Source organism: Ahaetulla prasina, chromosome 6, assembly GCF_028640845.1.
Source record: "Ahaetulla prasina isolate Xishuangbanna chromosome 6, ASM2864084v1, whole genome shotgun sequence".
Taxonomy (NCBI): Eukaryota; Metazoa; Chordata; class Lepidosauria; order Squamata; family Colubridae; genus Ahaetulla; species Ahaetulla prasina.
The window spans coordinates 34,529,449-34,550,904 of record NC_080544.1 but is presented as its reverse complement, the minus strand read 5'-3'; the positions used below and the strand labels follow the sequence as shown (position 1 = coordinate 34,550,904).

The 21,456-nt window shown below is 36.1% G+C and overlaps 1 protein-coding gene across 8 annotated transcripts in view; it reads left to right on the top strand.

The window, feature by feature from the left end:
• The window catches only part of EXOC6 (exocyst complex component 6), a 114,118-nt gene that overhangs the window by 31,836 nt on the left and 60,826 nt on the right, over positions 1–21,456 (top strand). For all 8 annotated transcript variants that reach the window (XM_058187867.1, XM_058187866.1, XM_058187870.1 and 5 more), the window contains exons 2-15: positions 2,590–2,761; positions 4,787–4,834; positions 4,932–5,022; positions 5,827–5,872; positions 8,731–8,935; positions 10,122–10,277; positions 11,821–11,889; positions 12,584–12,667; positions 12,748–12,794; positions 14,073–14,193; positions 16,128–16,199; positions 17,415–17,512; positions 18,236–18,341; positions 20,571–20,680. In XM_058187867.1, the coding sequence (XP_058043850.1) occupies positions 2,590–2,761; positions 4,787–4,834; positions 4,932–5,022; positions 5,827–5,872; positions 8,731–8,935; positions 10,122–10,277; positions 11,821–11,889; positions 12,584–12,667; positions 12,748–12,794; positions 14,073–14,193; positions 16,128–16,199; positions 17,415–17,512; positions 18,236–18,341; positions 20,571–20,680 (1,425 nt within the window). The remainder of the gene's footprint in view (positions 1–2,589; positions 2,762–4,786; positions 4,835–4,931; positions 5,023–5,826; positions 5,873–8,730; positions 8,936–10,121; positions 10,278–11,820; positions 11,890–12,583; positions 12,668–12,747; positions 12,795–14,072; positions 14,194–16,127; positions 16,200–17,414; positions 17,513–18,235; positions 18,342–20,570; positions 20,681–21,456) is intronic.

Below are 21,456 nucleotides of genomic sequence, written 5' to 3'. Positions count from 1 at the left end.
GAAAAATATGATGGGGTGGAATAGACTGAACTTAGAACATACCAAGACTATCAAACAGTTGTAGTTGAAAGAAAGCTGTAGAAACTAAATATTTAGCAAGTAAAATTGTATTTATATATTAACATAAAAGTATACAAAGCCTGTTTTTGAGTAGAAGGCCTTGATTTTTTTAAAAAATTAAAAAAATGTAAACTAGTAGCTTTTCAAATTAGGAATGTGATGGTATAATCCGTCCTCCCCAAACTGGCATTTCTGCAGGTTGGTGAGAAGGTGCCAGATTGGGGGGGTATGGATTAAAGTAGCAAGAATCAGAATGTCAAAACAAGAAGATAGCAATTCTCACAAACAAATGCTGTTTGCTTTTATCATTGCTGACATTTTTTTATTTCACTAGACATAACTTATCTGTCCTCTTAATATATTTGACCTCTATTATTTTGATACGTGACTGCATGCCATTGCTTTGGTGTTGGCTGGTTCTAGAATAACACCTATAGATACTTTCCAGATCTCTTTGTGATACTTCAGTTTTTTGTTGTTATTCTACACTGCTCTATGTCTGTTCTGGTTTTCTTATGTTTTTAGTTATTTAGTTAGAAGATATGTATGCCAGTCTAAAAACACAACTCTGGATGGTTCACAACAACAATAAAACCTATAAAGTATTAAACCAAAACAAAACCTAGCACCTCAGTCTTTCCTTTAGAAATCCTCACAATCATCTCCAGACATCTTGACTCTATCCAGTGGTTGAGTAAAAAGCTCACTCAAGATGGCCTCTGGAAGGCTGAGGGGATGTGAGCCTGCTAGATCACCAAGAGGGTTCCATCAGTTAGGGACAGCCAAGATCCTACTACTATGTTTCCCCAAAAATACGATCCACCCCGAAAACAAGCCTTAACCAATTTTCACACCTGCACCTAAAAGAACCCTACCCCAAAATAAGACCTAGTTAATCCCTGCCCACTGTCTGGTCGTATGAGGTGGGGTGAGGCGCAGCCTTAAGACTCAAGCTAGGGCGGGGGTGCGGGGTGGACGATATGTGGTGGGGGTGGAGGACAAAATGAAGCAGTAGGGGGGAGGTGGAGGACGAAACGAGGTAGTGGGGGGTGGAAGACGAAACGAGGCAATGGGGTGGAGGACGAAACAAGGGTGGGGGTAGAAGACGAAACAAAGCCTCACACATCCCACACCAGCTTACCTGAGACCCTACAGGTCAGACAACTGCCTGGCCTCACAGTGGTGGCTCCAGAAATCCCGTCCAGGACCCTGCGTGGCCGCTGGCCCACTTCTCCTTGCTCCCTTCCACAATGGAACAGGAGGCTGAGCAACACATTTGGGGTCCTGGATGGGGCTGCTAGAACCGCCGCAAGATGAGGCAGTTGTCAGGATGTTGATGGCCTGGCAAGAGTCCAGGAAAGGGATCTGATGGAGCATGCCTGTCCTGTCCAATATGATGGGACAGGCAGATATTTTCAAGCTATGCTAGCTTGTAAGAAGGAATACATGGGCATGTATATGTGCTGATGTAAAATGTGCATGTATAATAATAATAATAATAATAATAATAATAATAATAATAATAATAATAATAATAATAATAATAATAATAATAATAATAATAATAATAATATTTTAATTTGTATACCGCCCTTCTCCCGAAGGACTCAGGGCGGTGAACAGGCAGATAAAATATAAATACACACAGTAATTAAAAACATCCCTTAAAAAACTAATTCAAATGCAAATAAAAGGGGGCAGTCAGATTACCTCCCCTTCCATCAGGGCCAATAGCATTTATCAACTTAGATATTGATAAGTTTTGTGTGCTTGTAGAAACAGGAAAAAAAAAATCCAGTGGAACTTAAAAATATTAAACTCCTTTAACAGATCCTTTTGTCTGATGAAAGGTAGCGCAGCAGACCTGTAAAGAAATGGCCCTGGCAAGGAGAACAAGAGCTGAAAATACCATTCAGAAATCTTAATTTGGTATCTTCAGAGTGAGAATCTTGATTGAGATATCCTGAGTTTGTTTGGAATTCACAAAATACAAATCAAAGTGAGCAAAATGCTGAGGGCGATGGAAACACCTGTTATAGTTTGTATCTTTGTATCACTGTATTCAAAGTTGAAACAAGTAAATCGGGTGAAATCTACTTACCTTCCCTACCGTTTTGGAAGTGCATGTGCCATACACACATGGACCCTCTGCGCATGCGCAAAGGGTAAAAACAGGTTATTTAAATGCATTCTTTAAAAAAGCTACTAATTTTGGTTTTGGATTTTTTTTTTAACTTATCCATGAATACAGATTTGGGTAATGTTGGGCTTTGTCCACTAGAGGGCGCTAACAGAATGAATAATTTTTGAGTTAGAGGCATGAAAAATAATATAAAGGAAAACTTTAAGATTGTTTTTTCTTTTTTTGTAATGGTGTTTTTTTTTCATGAATGTATATTTTGGACATACAATGAGCGGACAGGTGAATGAGTTCCACCTCTGAATCAGTGTAAGCAAAGTTATGCATAGAAGGCTTGAAAATTAATGTTAACTTTTGTTCTCATTTTGTTTGTATGTACCCATTGATAGATCTGTGTATGATGACCAGCCGAACGCACACCAAAAGTTTATGGAAAAATTGGATGCATGTATACGTAATCATGACAAAGAGATTGAAAAAATGTGCAATTTTCACCATCAAGGATTTGTGGATGCTATTACAGAACTTCTTAAAGTAAGGGCTGATGCTGAGAAACTAAAGGTAAGGAACTGCAGTTTTTTAAATTATTTTTAAAAATAATGAAAGGGTTATTTTGTGCAGTACTAGGATGCAGGATTTATGGCCACATTTTCTTTTTCAAAGTAAAATAGTGATAGTGAAAATAGTGAAAATAGTCTTTAGATGCTTATGAGTAAAGCATTACAAAACATTACAATAGTAGTGAAAAAACTACAGCATGCCATAAAAATACTACTATTACTTTTTGTAATTAAACATAATTAGGTAGAAGATTATTTTGTAGATCATCTGTAAATGTTTTAGCAAGCATTGATTTATTTATATGTTAAATATATATGGACATATACGTCCCACAAAAAATGAACCTGGACAGCGCACAACAAAATTATACAAGCTTAAAACAATAAATAAAAAACAATTATTTAAAAAAATAAAAATCACAAGGCTAAGAGAGACCAGCAGATGTTAACCACAACCATGGAGCAGTCCCTCAGATAAATTGGCCCATGCGGCTCATGAAGCACAGATATAACGTGTGTATTCTAGAAGCACACATAAAATGCCTCTGCTGTTGCATTTTGAACCTGCTGAAGCTTCCACATTACAATAGGCCAACAGAAGGTTGACTAGGGCACGAGCGACCATGAGCAGTACTCTCCGATCCAGGAATGGGCACAACTGGCACCCACAATAGGAAGTTGTGCAAAGGCCCTCGTGATCATGACTGCCACCTGCCTTTTGAGCAGGAGTCATGATTACAGGAGGACCCTCAGATTATGCACAAGGTCTAACTGGGTCTGTGCAATCACATCCAGTGCTAAAAGTGATATAGCCCTGGAATTGGAAAGCCACAAAATCCAGAGCCCCTGAGACTTGCCAGGTTTCAGCTGAAGCCGGTTGTTCCCATCCAGACCCCCACAGCTTCCAGGCATCGGGGTAAGATGATAATAGATTGTTTAATTCAGTGGCCCCCAACCGTTTGGGCACCAGGGACCGGTTCCAAGCAGAGAGGTTTTTCCATGGACTGGAGGGGGGGGCATGGTTTGGTATGTTGCCTGCATCCCACGAATGGGGCTTTGCTTGTTTGCACGGACGTGTCTCTGGCATGCTGTGGCCCAGTGCTGGTCCATGGACCAGCGGTCAGGGACCCCTCGACTGAGTGGGCCAAGATATAATTTTTGAGATATTTTTTTCTGAGTGCCCAGATCTAGGATGGAAGTTCCTTCTTCCCGTTTCTTCAAAAAGTGGCTGAAATTGTTGGGATTAAAAAAAAAAAAAAAGATACTGTGAGATTTCCTAAGAAGCGAATTGTGGAAATAGTCCCTCTTAGCTCCCTTTGCACATTTGTAAGAAAAAAAAATGTGCCCCAGACAGAATGAGCATAGTTCACCAGAGGTTATGAGTAGAACAGCATTATATAAAGGATATTCATATAACTAGAGACTCAATGAGGTCATTGAGCATCTTTGTTCAGAATTTAATGAGTTTTTTAATAAACTAGAATGTGCTCCCTTATTATGATGACCTAATGAGTCACTTAATATGTGGGAAACTCTGAGGTCGAGCGCTGCCTGCACCTGCAGCATTAAAATGTCGCTTGGCTGGCAATATCCACGTTTGATGTTAATCAACCTCCCAGTGTTTGCATTCAGCAAAGTATGAATGTTTAATTACCATAAAATGCAATCACCATTTCTTCCAGACAATGAGTGACACATAGAGCTCATTGAGGTTATCAAAGAAGGACCAGTGGTCAATTGGGTCAGTGATTTGAATTGTTTGACAGACCTATAGAAACAAAGTTCAAAAATCCCAAGTAAAATTGAGAAGTTTGCCACTGAATCTGTTAGAAAGAACTGTCATAACTAATTGAAGTTAACAAAAACCCTTGGTGATCAAAAGTTCAAGTTCAAGCTGTAGAGTTAATTTGGATTTACATTTCTTTGTTCTAAGTTTCTCATGAAGCATGATCTGATTACAAGGGTGAGCAGCTGCATCAGGGCATTATATGCATATTTTTCTAATAAAGGTGAAATCATTTTTAAGGTCCAAGTTACTGATACAAACAGAAGACTTCAAGAAGCTGGGAAAGAGGTAAGAAAATGGCTTTTCCGATTCATTCAACAAATGTTTTATGAAATATGACATGAGTGCACCTAATTTAACTATAATATGTTTGGAAATACTCAAGGTGCTAGCTCAGACAGAAGAAGTCATCCAGAGTAGAGTTCAGCAGAGGAATATTATGACCGTGGTCGAAAAACTTCAGTTGTGCCTTCCAGGTTAGTTACAAATACTTAAAATGTATTTTAGTATTTGTAGGGTACTACAAATGTAGGAATACCTAAATGTCACTTCAAAGTTAAATGTAGATATATTACAACACAACTAATACAAAGTTGATATTTTGTTTGTGATACACACTACGTTTTGGCGCAAATATTGCTTAAAGACTTAAAAGGGGTATTTAAATGCATTTAAATCAATTATCTTTTTTAAAAAAAATAATTTGTTCATTTATATCCAGGATATTGATAGGATATTCAGAGACAGAATATTGTTGGTGATATTAATTTGTAGATACAATGTTGTCATGTAATCAAATATTATTTAACCATTCATGGAATTCCCAAAGTTTCAAAGATAAGCTGAAACGTCATTATATACAATATTTCCCAAATCCCCTTTTCTGACATTTGGTTTTAGTTATATAGAGAAACATTATATTTTTACCATTATCTGTAAAACACTATGCTTCCCTGATACGTTCTTCCTGTAACAGATGTTTCTGCCAACAGCAGTGATCTATTTTTGGCTGTAAATCCACTGTAATTTTCACGGCGTTGGATGGCCAATAAAGAGTTAAAACAAAGTTTAAAAATGCTTTGAGATCAACCTAAACTAACTTTCTAAAATTCTTGTTTTTACTCCTTTTCCATTTTAAGTTTTGATCCTTAGGTTCTAAAACTTTCAAAATGTCAAAAATGCATTTATATACAAAGCTGATCATTTGTAAAGCATCTGTATCTGGATTACCTATATATTTTACAGTGAAATTTATAACATTTGCATTTTTTTTCTTACAGTATTGGAAATGTACAGCAAATTAAAAGAGCAGATGAATGTCAGAAGGTGAATTAATCGTTTTTAACTCAACTAAATGTTTTAATGAATTGGTTCATCCACTTGTCTATTGCAATTACTGATGGAGTAGTAAAACTTACTTCAGTGAGGACGTTTAATGATTTGGTCTGGTCATTGTATTCTCTTCCTGTCTTTGTTCCATGATTTTCATGACAAATGAACAATTCTCATGAGGAAAAATAAAAGTATTTGGAAGAATTAATAATTGGCTTTAGAAATTAAACTTTTAAGTCATATGCATGAAATTGAAATAATTAAATTTGGTTTATAATTCTAGTGATTGATTGATTTGATTTGATTTGAAAACAAATAGTTAATCAAAATAGCAAAATAGAGGTTTTCCTCACTGATTAACATTTGTCTTTGGTTGTCATCTGGTATACCATGCAACTTTCAAAACAAGTTCTAAATAAATATGTAAATATTAATAATGAATCGTTATAAATAAAAAATTAATAATTATTTCTATTTGTTTTTTGATGTAATACATAATATAGTAAAATGTAGTATTTAATAAATTATACATAATATATATAATATACCATAGTATATAATACAATTATAATAACTCTTGGTGAGATATATTCTATAAGTCACATTCTTTGATCTAATAATTTAATGTCTACAAGTATTTATTGTATTAAAATTCAGGCTTTTTAATTATGTTGAATAACTGCTTGGATATGCTTTGTTTTCATCCTTCTCTAATTATTATTTTTTAATCTTGCTATCTTTTAATCTCTGTTTTCCTTAGGATTTATATGTCACCAATATAATTTTGGTAATAATCTTATTAAGGATTATGTTATACAAATAAAATTAATACATTCTACAGAGAATAAAAATATATAAAAAAAGAAAGAAACCAACTGAAACTAAAAAAGTGAAGAAAAAAAGAAAAGAAATTTTCCTCTTGTTCCCCAGCAAGTGTAATTAACACCATCTCATTTTTAAAAAAAGCTTAACTATCTCTTTTTTTAAAAAAAATCATTTCATTCCTTGTCTCGTTCCATTCTATATAATATTTTAAGAGTTTATCACTCCATATTCAAATTACATTAATAATAGCAATAGCGTTTAGACTTATATACAGCATTCTCTGGGTGGTTTATAATATCAGCATATTGCTCCCAACAGTCCTCCTTTTACTGACCTTGGAAGGATGGGAGACTAAGTCAGCTTTGAGCCCATTAGAATCGAACTTACGGACTCAGGAGAATTCACCTGCAATACTGTATTCTAACCACTGAGCTACCAGGCCTTCTAATAAACCCATTTTAAATCCATCCTTTACATTTATATCTCATTTTCTATTCAAACACTCTGTCCTCATTTTCAAATAATTTTTTTAAAGAATTGTCGTCCAATCTTAATAAAAAAATCCATTAAACCACATTAGAGGTAACATTCCATCTTTATAAACAAAATCCTTAAAACATTGTCTTGCAGTCTCAAACTCTTAAAATCCATTAGGTATTACCAGAAATAGCAATCCATTTATATTAACCTTGATCAAATACACTGATTTTGTATTCTTTTTTTTTCTCTCCCATTAATCTTTAGTTCATTCAAACAAAATCTAAACATCTATTTTTTCATATTCTCTTTATCCCTTCTCTCAGAATTGTTGGCATTCTGAAGTCTAAATTCTGAAGTTACTTTTGTAATTTCAGTAAAGAAAAATTATCCATATCGCAGTTCATATTCTCACTGTCACTTCTAATGAAATCTTCGACAATTCCAATATCCATTTTGTAAATTCATTGTAGAGAAGTTATCCACATCACTTTTCTGATATTTGTATGTCTTTTGTAATTATCAAATCATCATCCAGTATCATCTGTAAATCAATTATTTCCCTCTCTTTTTATAAGCTATCATTTTAAAATCCACATTCAGATCAATTTCTATTTTATTCAGTGGAGCTTCTCATCAATAAAATATTTCAATTCTACAATAGCAGATAGCATTATAATTAAGTATTTCACCCATTCAACCAAAAAATCCTTTAGCTTAGCCATTGATATATTTATTTCCTTCTAGTGGCCTCTAGTGTCCAACCTTCAGAGTTGTCTTATTAGTTATTTAGTTATAAACCAAAATATTTCCAATAGGAAAAGTCCTTTTAATAAACTTCAAAATCTTTAATTCAAATCCTTCTGAACTGTTAATCCATTAAAATTTTCTAAAATCAGCATCGTATTTATCCCTTTATTGTATATTCTGAAAAAAATCCTTATAAAATTTTAAATTCATAATTTTTTTTAAAGAATTGAAGGAGAATTCACCCAGCAAACACAATCAAACTTGAAATTCCAAATGTTTTTAGTTTTTAACAAGCAATAATTTTAAAAACAACAACTCCAAAGTGTATCCAATGCCATTTCTTCCTCTTTTTCTTCTCCACTCTTGTATCACTCTGCTAAACAATTAATTCCCTCAACATTGTCAGACTATTTACTGAATCTGCACTACTATTAATCTTCTCATCGTTCCCATCACCAACCTCTTTCCACTTATGACTGTATGACTGTAACTTTGTTGCTGGTAATCCTTATGATTTATATTGATATATTGACCATCATTTGTGTTGTAAATGTTGTACCTTGATGAAGGTATCTTTTCTTTTATGTATACTGAGAGCATATGCACCAAGACAAATTCCTTGTGTGTCCAATCACACTTGGCCAATAAAAAATTCTATTCTATTCTATGACACTAGATTATTCAGGATCTGGAATCTAGGCTGTTATCATATTTTTTTTTTGTTTAAAAAATATGCTTGCTATGTTTCCCCCCCCTTCCTGTCTTAAAAAAAGATGGTTTCTTGTTTTTTCCCCCCACAGATATTATTCTGCTCTAAAAACAATGGAACAGCTAGAAAACATATATTTCCCTAGAGTTAGTCAGTATCGGTTTTGCCAAATCATGATGGGGAATCTTCCAAAGCTTCGTGAGGAAATTAAAGGGATTTCCATGTCAGACCTGAAGGACTTCCTGGAGAGCATCCGAAAGCATTCAGATAAAATTGGTGAAATGGCAATGAAGCAGGTAAACATCCTGAAATGCTCATTTTCTTAATGTTATTAAATAAAGCCTGACTGCAACAATCACATTTAGCTTTTGTTCCTATTCTCAGGGGAGCTTTCTCTGATCAAAAAATAGCATCCAAGAGCCTCCTCACTATCACTATGAATATATATTTGCAATACATATTTGCAAACACCATGTGACAGCTTTCTCTGCAGCAACATAGCTTTTTCCTACCCATTTTGAACTGCAAAATACTGTTTTGCATCTAAATGGTAAAACTGAATGAATGAGATTCATGCCAAAACAAAACCAGTGGAATCATTCTGGAAACATATGAACAATCATTCTGGAAACCTTCATGCATAATTCTAGATATGTGGCAAAATGTTGGAAAGGAGTCTAGAATGGAATGGATGTTTGTCTTCTTCCCATAAACAATCTTTTAAAGGTCTCTGTTAAACATATTTGACCATGATGGGCCCTTTTGCAAGGGTACATTCTGCTGACCTGCTGTATAGTGGATATGCTTGGGTGTTTTGTCAAATAAGGACTGAAACTTTCTTCTGCCCACTATATATATATATATATATATATATATATATATATATATATATATATATATATATATATATATATATATATATATATATATATATATATGTTTTCTGAGGTTTTCACGGTGTTTGTATATAGGTCTTTGGTTGTTGGGTTTTCTCCCGTGTAAAATTGGAAGTGTCTTGGCTGACGTTTCGAGTCTCATTCGTCATCTTCAGGCTTCATGCTTCTGGGAAGCACGGCTGAAGCCTGAAGATGACGAATGGTTCGTCCGTCATCCAAGACACTAATTGGGCCCGAATAACTGACCTATATATATATATATATATATATATATATATATATATATATATATATTCTTCTTCCTTCCGTTCCTTATATCATCCCCCATTTCAGTTGGGTTCAGATGGAAATGGTTGAAAGAAGCCTTCTTCCATGTTTGTTTCCATCCTATGTTCAGCTGCACGCAAGTTTGTCACACTACATCCCGTCTTCTGAAAAATGCTGAGGTCTGCTGGATCTAGCTAAAGCATTAGGAGACCACCTCTTCCACAACTCTGCCCTTGTTTTTGACTTGCATTTGTTTCTTGGGACTGTAAAGGACACCTCATGGATTATTTTCTTGGCTGTATTTGCTTTGTTAATGCAGGCACAGCAGCAAAAAGCTTTTAATACCACTCTTCAGAAGCAGAGCAATCTGTGCTGTGGAATGAATGTATACATAAGCAGCAATGGAATTGCAGAAACAAGGAGCGAAATCGTTTCAAAGCAAACTCTAGAAGACGAAGAAGAACACGAAGAGGAGGTATTTCAGTGGATTATATTGTATTTCGATGCTTAGGTGACTGCACGGTGTAGACCAGGAGTGTCAAATCGGATCTGGTCCATGGGGTGCTTAGATCTGGCCCACAGGGCCGACCTAGAAGCAGTGAAGGATTGGCCTGTGGTGCCTCTGCCAGTTAAAATGTAGCACAGGAGCCTGTTTTTGCTGGCAGAATGCTCGGGCCACCACAGGCGTCTCTGACACGAGTGATGTGCTGGCCACGCCCACCATGGCCACGCCCACCCCCAAGGTCAAATACAACCCTGATTCAACACAACCTCAATGAAATCGAGTTTGGTGTAGACCAAAGTTCAACTAAGAAATAAGCAGAAACCTGAAGTTTATACTGAAAAATTCTGGTACAAGATGGAACTTTAAAAGAACTGCTCATGGCACAAAATGTTACAGTGCTTGATGAATATCGTTTGTATGAATTTGATTCAGCTGAATATTTTATGCTACTCTTTCTTTGTTATCAGGAAAAAAGAAAATGTAGGAGGTTATCTCCATTTTGTTATGGATAACAGCTTCACTGTCATTACCTAAACCATTAATTATCAAATAATTGTATTTGATCTAGTAGTAGCTGTCCTAAATTGAGATAACTTCGGAAAGCCTCTTGAGCTTATTTGAGATGGCAGAAAAGTACAAAATCGCAGAAAAGTCACATTAGCGTGACAGATCTTTCTATTACAAATGGATTTTACTGTATTCGTAAAGGAAATCATAACTTAGTACACATCATTTTTTGTTGAATTTATACAGCCCAAAATAAACTGAGAAAATGCATAATTTATATACTGTTTAAATCATTGTATTATTTATTACTACCATTCCCCTTTTTATTCTTTATCTAATTAGCCCCTGCCAATAAAGAAGAATATTTGTAGCTCAGGATTGCCATGAAGGGGTCCTTGGTGCTCTCTGAGCTTGCTTGTTTTCTTGTAGACATTTCATTACCCTAACTAGGTAACATCATCAGTGCACTGATGATGTTACCTAGTTAGGGTAATGAAAGGTCTGCAAGGAAACAAGCAAGCTCAGAGAACACTTTTGTTGTTAGTTGCGAAGTCGTGTCCGACCCATCGCGACCCCATGGACAACATTCCTCCAGGCTTTCCTGTCCTCTACCATCCTCTGGAGTCCATTTAAACTCATGCCTATTGCTTCAGTGACTCCATCCAGCCACCTAGTTCTCTGTCATCCCCTTCTTATTTGCCACTAAGGACCCCTAATTAACACTTGGTTACGCTTTTGCCCTCCACTTGTGTTACTTAAGGCACCATTGGGGAGGACTTTTATCATGTGTATTTTATCATTGATGGAACGCAATAGTAATTCTTTTGAATAAGTACATCCCCTCTTTAAATACCATAACAACTATGTAACTAATCGTAACCATTTTTTGCTCATGAAAGACAATATTGGCTTTTATTTAATTTATACTAAAGTTTCCTTTGTAATATTATAGCTGATTGGATGTTATATTCTTGCCTTTTTTGGGGGGGGGGATGCATTTCTACAGGTTTTGACTGCTCACGATCTGGTAGATTTTTCTCCTGTATATAGATGCCTACATATTTATTCAGTTCTGGTATGTATATGTTATTTATGAAACCCATATATATATATATTTATGAAACACACACACACACACATATATATAATGTATGTACAGTATAATAATAAATATGTGCATGGTATTTACTGCCTGCTGCTTATGCTTGTCTGTTAAGTTACAGTATTGTTTTTTCATTCATAAAAAGAATCCTTTCGTAAAGACAAGAGCCTTTGAGCCACTAGAGGCTCTGTTTTACCAGCATAAAAAGAAGACGTTTCCCCCCAGTTTCCCCTCTATTCTTAATTCCCATTGTCACCTTTTATTTGTTTTGTTACTGAAGATAATATTTTATAGGTAGTCCAAATAATTCTTAACCACAAATTAAATTTTATTTACTTTTTTGGGAAGAATTGATAACTCAGTTTACTTTTTTTTCTAATTTTCTTAGAAGAATTTCTTCTGGGGTTTTTTTTCCAGTGAATCTTAGAAGCCAAAAGTAATATAATTATTATATTATTACATTGATTTAAAGGAGTATTTTTAAAATAAAATATCTGTAGGAAAACAGAATCGGACAATACATACGCACAATATATATTTGAAATTATGAGTATCCCATAGTTTAAAAAAAGCTATTTTTTCATATTCAGAAATATGGTGAAAAGGTTTGTCATAAAAAATTTTGGGAGCACAAAGATGTCTAAAATTGTGCATATTTTTTGTTTAGGGTGATGCAGATACATTTGAAAACTACTATAGAAAACAGAGGAGGAAACAAGCAAGACTAGTTTTACAGCCACAGTCCAACATGGTACTTGAACTTAAAAAAGAAAAGATTTATACAACCTCTCAAATTGCTTTCTGTTAAACGATTGAGTTCTTTTCTTACAGCATGAAACAGTAGAAGATTACAGAAGATACTTCAGTCAAATTGTAGGGTGAGTAAAGCTGCTATTTGCTATATTAACATCAGCAATGGATATTTTAAGATCTCAAGGGGTGGAAACAGTTGCGCCTTCTTGCTCTTCCCATCATCGTATAATAAATTAAGTTTTCTTGAAAGTAAATCTTGTGTGTATTAAATAATTGGATCTATCAGATGTTAAAATCTTAAAGCTCTGTTTGGATCTTTTGGTGGTAACTAGATTGAAGAAGATATTACTAATTTAAATTGCCTATTAAGAGCTGGGTTGTGGGATGCTATTTGTTAGCTAAAAGGAGGTGAAGAGACCATGGAATTGTTTGTACTTGTCATTATGATGGTGGCAAGTCACTTTCTTGTAGGGGGAGGGGTTTTTTTTAATACATTTTTTTCTTTGTCCTAGAACTTTTTTATCTTTCTTTTTTAGTTGCATTATCTTTTTTTGTTCTGTTCAAAACTTCTAAAATTGTGCATATTTTTAAAAACATAAAATTTTATCTTTAGGGTATAAAGACTGTTGATGCTTTAGTGATTCTTTCTAGTGCCTGCTGATAATTATCATTTTTCCACTTCAAGAGGGGTGTCAAACTCGCGTCACATTGTCGTCACATGACATATTGCAACTTTTTTTTCCCCTTCACTAAATTGGGGGGGGGGGAAACGGGGCATGACCAGCATGACTCATCCGGCCCTTGGGCCACGAGTTTGACACCTCTGCACTACAACAGCCCAGAATTTACAGGCTGAAGTTGCATGATATAATAACTTGAAACCACGTGCCTTATGCAAGCAACTAAATAGACCTAAAATTAAGTAAAAATACTACTCTCTTCTTAGATAGCAATTGACTGAATCTCCCATTTATGCAACATCCATTGATTGCCAAGATGTCTTCAGTGCACCACAGTCCAGCCCATATTCAGTTGCTGATTTTTCTGTTGACTTATAATAAAGTTCACAATCTAGGGGCAATCAGTCCTGCCTTGCTTTCCCACAATCTTGCTGTGTTGAATGCATGAACAAAAAAAATGGGCTCTCCCACTGAGGTGTGGTTTGAGGGTAAATGTCTACATTTATTACTGTATCTCAGATATACTTGTCCTAATTAAATGGTAAAGTGTGGGTTTCTTCACAAATTCCGTTTAGTTGTTACAAAAGGCTAGTAAAGCCTCTATGTTTGGGGGCCCGAGGAGGAAAGGGGGAGAGGAAAAAACAGAACACTGGGCTTTATTGCTCTTTATCAATGATATCTCAGGAAAATCACATTAATTCTACGATTTGTTACCTTGTTCAGTTTTTTTGTCGTGGAGGATCACATTTTACATGCAACACAAGGATTAATAACAAGAGCTTACACGGATGAACTTTGGAACATGGCACTTTCCAAGATTATTGCTGTCCTTAGAACTCATTCGGTAAGTGAGCTAGGGTTTTTTGGAAGCTTCCCATTCAATTTATTTACTTAAGACCCCATAGAGTAGGTTTAAAGGAAGGAGACTATGGGGAAGGCTGGTGGTGGTGGTGCAGAATAGAGGTCTAATGTGTGTGTGTGTGTGTTGGTAATTAAAAATTGCTCAGATTTGGGAGAGAGCCCATCAAGTCTTTGTTTGTCCTTGCAGTATCAGGCTTTGAGTCACAGCCCTGGGCTATCTGCATAATCCCCCACTGAGTTACAACTCCCCAGGTCTTCCACACTGTTCTTAGTCTGAACAGTTTAGAATATGCAGAGTTAATCTGCTCTTATTATTGCAATCTGTCCTAATTAGTTTCAACTGACCTCTTCATTAGATCAGAGTGAATTAGTTTAGCATTGAAAATAGCACCAGGAAATAGTTTCCAATTATAATTCCAAACCCTTTTCCAAAGTAAACGTCACAGGCAAAAGCCTTAGGACAGCTCTAAATTGTAACAGAGTCGTACACTAGCTACTAAACTAGACCCTGTTAGCTGCTCTTTGCTTGGGGAATTGTAAACAAGTGTCGTTTAGTCTTATAAAGTTATCTTTTCCTAATTTTTTTTTGCAAATTTTTTCCTATAAAAGAATAAATAGCAAAAATTGCTAATAGCTGATGGACTTTTATCATGACAGTTTGTCTGTAAATAGAAGCAAATGGTTATCTAACATAAACCCAGGCCGTTTCTTTTGTTCATTTACCACATTTGTTAGCAACCTATCTAACAAAAAAATGTGACGTGGGCAGTGCACAAATGTAGCAGCCATTAAAAACTACATAACAATATATAAGGAGTTAGCCATCAATAAAATAAACATATAAACCCCAAGAATGTGGGAGAACAACAGTCACTTGACCTCATACAGCCACCTTGCAGGCTCCCCATGGATCCCCAAGGCTGATGAAAAATGCATATGTTAAGCACCTGAAATAAACATGTCTTAAGGTTAAGTATGTATACAGAAAACATGTAGATAGAAAACCCCACACGTGTTCATGTGATATTTTTCAAATTGTCTTCTACCATCAATAACACTTTTTATAGTCTCAGCAGATGACAGAATCAGGCTAACCTTCTCTGAATTTTACTTAGAAACTAAGGAGGGTTAGATCTGGTTAATTCTTGGAAGAGAGACCACTAGGGGATCCCATATATCCAAGCTAGAATGGGAAGATGAAAAAAGCACTCTGTAAGAAGAGAATGGCAAACCATATATGTAAATTGCCAAGCAAACTGCATGAATGTGTTGGTGACATCACCACTAATGAAACTCAGTGATTATCTTAAATATTTTTATAGCTTCTACTTAAAGAAGGAATTGGAGCAGCCAACATTCATATCTGAAATTTAGTGATGGGGAGCAAAATGAGAGGTAGAGCACTTTCTCAGAAATTGACTTAAATGCCAATGTGGGTGGCTTTAAAAGAGTATTGGGCAAATTAATAATTATGGGTAGTCTCTAGCCATGAGGGGGCTATATATATCTCTCAGAGAAACACTTCTCAAATATTACTTCTAAGGAAAGTCTATGGAGAGTCATTCATTCAGGTCATGGTTTTTCCAAAGTTGCTTTTTAAAAGGCAACTGAATTTCCTTGGAAAACATTTCACTTCTCATTCAAGAAGCTTCTTCAGTTCTGGCACTGAAGAACTGAAGAAGCTTCTTGGATGAGAAGCAAAATGTTTTCAAGGAAAAATACCAAGAAAATATTTCTGAGGAAGATAAGCAGGAGAAAGTCCTATTTTCAATATACTTTGCTTGTAAGCTTCCATACACTATTGTTGGAAATACAGCCGTTAGTAAGCTTTACAGCTGTTGAAAATGAGCAACACATTAGTAGACGAACACTAATTTGTTTAATTTCTTAAGCATAATCTGATATTTTAACTTTCAGTCCTACTGCACTGACCCTGATCTTGTTCTGGAGCTGAAGAATCTGATAGTTGTCTTTGCGGATACTTTGCAGGTTGGTAACGTGCTGGCATTTTAGGCATGGAATGTCTATTTACTATCTTTTTCTTATTGATTTAACTAGATTCAGGAAGTACGTGCCTTAAAATTAAGCATACACTAATAACGTCCTCAAACACAGAAAAGACGTCAAAGTAAAAAAAGAAAAGAGAATGGCAAACAAGATATCTGTGTTTGCAGTAACATTTGACTTGTCTACCATAACTTGGCATCTTCTAGATTTGTTAGAACAACAGTGCTTGGATTCCCATTCAGCAAAATCGAAGCTCCAGGAGAATACTAAGAGTCCCAGTCATTCTGAATGTTTATTTATTATATATTCTGCTCTTCAGTCAGGGGCTCAATATGTGGTACCAATAATAGTCCATTCCCGTCCCCCCCATCCCTCAGGTTCAGTTTGTCTACAACTGGCCTTGTAGGTCAATTTTATAAGCAAGAAACAAATATCCTGTGCTCAACTGTGGTGAAGTTAGGATAGCTCCTTATAAGCCCATATTCTATATTAGGCTTGTATAATATTAGGCTATATTAGGCTTGTATAGCCTCACAGTGTGAAGGCACATTGTCTTGGACTTCATATAAAATAAATAATATAGTCACTGTATATAAATGCACATTATAATGTTAAAAATATTTACAATTTTGTGCTGCTACATTGCTAGCTGCGTTTTGAACACACCTGCTGTACATCATTTGATAGGAAGAGAATAAGTTGATATTGATGCCAGAATGGCAAAAGGGATCTATGCAAGAAATATATAATAGCATATTAATTGAAGGGGAAAGTTGACTTTTCATATGGAACCCCTTCCCTTCTCCTCCCCTCCCCTCCCCCTCTGTTTCTCTTCATGTATTCAGATAATCATGGTAGAGGACTTGGCCCCTATGTTGTATAAAGAGCATGGTGAAGGAAAGTGGTATCCATTCATTCCTTCCTTACAAGAGCTCCAGCATTACCATATGAAGCAGGCCAGAGATAAATGAGAAGCTGTGGAAAAGAAAAGAGATTAGAACAAGCTTGCTTTAGGAATGAGGAGGAAAGAAAGTCCCCAGTGGACTATTGAATGGGAAAGGGATTGTGGTATGCTGACCTTTAGTTGCAAAAACAAGGAAGGATACAGGCCTCAAACGTCTCAGTTTTGTAATATCGTATGCTCGCTTCTGTTTGCACCTTTGAAATATTCTTTTATTTTACTTTTTGTTTTGTTAGGGTTATGGTTTCCCCGTCAACAGACTATTCGATCTTTTATTTGAAATAAGAGACCAGTATAATGAGACGCTTCTTAAAAAATGGGCTACATTGTTCAGGTGAGTATTGCAAGATAAGAAGAAAGTCTTTCCAAATACCAGCCAATTTTGGTTTTATTTTGAATGGCTAGATATTTGAAGATTTCATTATCCAATCTTTGTAATGATGATTTGTTTTCTGAAATGACAACAGTTTAGAAAGCTTTGGAAACATCAACATTTCTGAGAGACTGGATATTTATATGAACGTGATTTAAATTTGAGGTTTTTATTTACTTGATAATACCATGTGTTTATTTTCTCTCTCTCTCTCTCTCTCTCTCTCTCTCTCTCTCATACACACACACACACACACAGATTACTTTCTGCTTTGATTTATATACCTCAAATTTAAATTACGTTTATATACATATCCAGTCTGTATAGTCCTGTATTGTGGGGATTTCAACTTGGTGTAGTATAATAAGTTTACATTTCCATATGAAGCCGCTTCTTTATTGTAGCTTCAGAGATATTTGTTGATTAGTGTATTATGAATTCTTGTCTACTCAGACTAACAATTAATTGTGGCTGTTATACTTCTTTGCCTCCTTTTCTAGCTATACTTTACAGCACTTCTTAATTTACCAACATTCTTGACGTTAGAATTTACAAATGCATAATTTTCCCTTTGCAAGAAATGTGATGCAATAAAGCTTAACCCTGGCTGGATTGGGCTCTGTCTGTGTTGTTGTATTTTGCACTTGAACTGTATGTTCCTAACTAGTTCTTTAAATCCTGCAGGGATATTTTTGAAGCGGATAATTACAGTCCAATTCCTGTATCAAATGAGGAAGAGTACAAACTTGTGATTAGTAAATTTCCTTTTCAAGATCCAGAACTTGACAAGGTAAGAGAACTTTATGGCATATTAGCTTTTGTCTGGCTAATTCCAATAACAAATGAGACTCTGATGTGCCTACATTCTCTTCTATTGGAACCATATATGGGTATCAAATACTTCAGAAAGCAGGCAAAGCACTAGTGATGTTACCTAGCTGGTTAATGAAACACCTGCAGGCAAACAGCCAAGCTAAGAGAGTGCCCAGGACACATTAGTTTTTAAAGAAGTTTTTAAGAAAAGTGGATTACATTCAGAGGCTCTTGCCTCCTTTTTTTTCATGCACAAAACAAGGTTATTATTTCAAGAATATCATTAAATAAAAAAAAATAAACAGGAAACGTACAGAAGAGAATATAAGTTCAAACAGGACTGAGAACAGCATAGAACTGGCTGTATTTTTTACTTCTAAATAATGACAAGATAGATTACCATTGTAACTGAAAAAAGCAGCAAACTGCAGTTTGATTGGAATCATCAACCAGGATCTGTTTCTAGTGACCCGATTTACACACTGGTTGCTTAACTGTAATGGTTGAATAAATCACAATGGGTTGAGTTCAAGTGACAGAGGAAGCACAAACTCTTTATGTCTATGGAGATTCTCAGTCATCCAGGTCATGGTTGTCCCAAAGATGCTTTTTTCAAGAGGCAACTGGACTTTCTGGTTTTTGAAGACATCACACTTCTCATAGAAGAAGCTTCTTCAACTCTGACTGGAAGGTGGGGAATGGAAAGATTTATCATCCTTGCAGACAGCTGGTCATTTGTATTCTTTTAGCAAGTCCTTGAGGCCACCTGGAGGTTTTATCTCTGTCCTCAGGGTCACCTGAGTAGTGCAAATCAAAAGAATGCAAATGACCAGTTGTCTACAAGGGGTATAAATCCTTCCATTCCCCACCATCCAGTCAGAGCTGAAGAAGCTTCTTGGATGAGAAGCAAAACGTCTTCAAAGAAAAACCAGAAAGTCCAGTTGCCTTTGGGACACTCTTTACAAGCTGCAACAGTGGGGGCCGCATGGTGTCCTAAACCAATAGATTTCATTGTAGCTTAGTAGCGTAGAGATCTACAATATGGGACTTCAGGCCATGTATAGCCCTGTCTAAAGCCTTAGATGTGGCTTCCCACATCTCCAAATTTTAATGGAGGAAATGGAGGAAATTGTTGTGTCTTGCCCGCCCTCAGAGCAGCCGGGGCCTTCTTATCTGCTCCCGAACACGGAGGAATGTATGCCTCCCAGCCCCAGTCCTGGCTCCATGCCCAGACAAACTGCAGAAGAAGGAGCATCTCCCTGCCCCAGCCCTGACTCCATGCCCAGGCAAACGGAGCAGCTAGACCCCTCCCCCTCCTCCACAGCAGGTGAGCCTGAGGAGGGTTTACTCCCAACAACAGCTGATTGGAGTAATCCTCGCATCAGAAGATTGGATAGGCGGAGGCAACAGAAGGAAGGGAGGGGCAGGCCTTAATGAGTGCTGAGTCATGGAGCCACACCCCATGGCCTATATAAAGGATCTGCTTTCTGGCAGTCTCTGAGTCAGGCAAAAGTCAAACTTATCTTGCTGAAGTCACTTACTGGTCTCCTGCCTGCTCTGAGGACTTTGCTAGGACTTTGGGCAGAGCTGCAGAGGCACGCCTGATTCGGATTTCCCTGACCCAGCCATCAGCGGAGGAGTGGGACATGACAGAAATTATTAAAATGTGTAAACAATAAGCATCTTAGCCATCTAATACGACCACAATTGAGCCTCAAATTTCTGTTGCTAAGTGAGACCTTTGTTAAATGAGTTCTGCCCTATTTTATGGCCTTTCTTGCCACAGTTATTAAGGGAATCACCTTAGTTGTTAACTTAGTAACACAGTTGTTATATGCAGTTGGGTTCCTCATTGACTTTGCTGGTCAGAAGGTCACAAAAGATGGTTTACATGACTCAAGGGGACTGCAACGGTCATAAATATAAGTCAGCTGCCAAGTGTCTGAATTTTGATCAAGTGACCATGGGGATGCTGCAGTGGTGTGAAAAATGGTCATAAGTGTGAAAAATGGTCATAAGTCACTTTTTCCAGTGCCATTGTAACTTCGGACGGTCACTAAATGAACCAATGTAAGTCGAGGACTACCTGTGTATGAAACTGTAGATAGACAATAATAGAACTACAGTAAGTAACTAAGTTGCAACCAAATATAATCTAGATTAGAGATCAGATTCTTTTTTACTTGACCTGTTTTTGCTTCCACAGCACCGTTTTCCAAAGAAACTTCCAATGTCACAGTCAGTGCCTCAGATTTATATCCAGGTTAAAGAATTTATTTATGCAAGCCTTAAATTTTCAGAGTCACTTCATCGGAGGTAAGCTTTGATAAACATATTTGGTATCGGAAAGCCCTGTGTTGAATCTCTAGCATTTAGCTGGGAAGGATTCCTCTTTTAAATGCCAGTATATATAGCCAGGGATGAGCTCGATCGACTGTCTCAGAAATAGGCAATTTCTCCTCATACTTCTGAATTTGTCTTTCTATTTGCTCTGTGTGCAGTGTTAGACCCCCGGGTTTACGTCAAATACCTGACCTTCGGACATTCCGTCGCGAACTGAAGACACATCTCTTTATCCGCGCGGGGCTGGCTTAAATTGGATTTTTAATGTGAAATTTTATTAATTTTTAAACGGGGTTTTTAGTTTACGGTAATTTTAATTTCAGGCTAATTTTAAATAAGTTTTTTAAATGGCATTTTAACCTGTATATTGTATTGTTGGTTTTATCTTGCCTGTACACCGCCCTGAGTCCTTCGGGAGAAGGGCGGTATAAAAATCAAATAAATAATAAAATAATAATAATAATAGAAGATGCTTTTTATTTTATTTCTAAAGCTAATGATGATTCATTCTAAAATAGCAGTATATTTTTAAAAAAACATTGATAGAGTAAAGTAAACATAAATTGTAGTATCAAACTACGAAGTACAGAAATTAAAATCCGTGTCAGACCCATAAAATTGCAATTAATTTTACAATCAATAATGAGTCCTATGAATGCTACAACGATGGTAGATAACTATAAAAAGACACAAGCACAGGTAGTCCTCGACGTACAACCACAATTGAGCCTTAAAATTTCTGTTGTTAA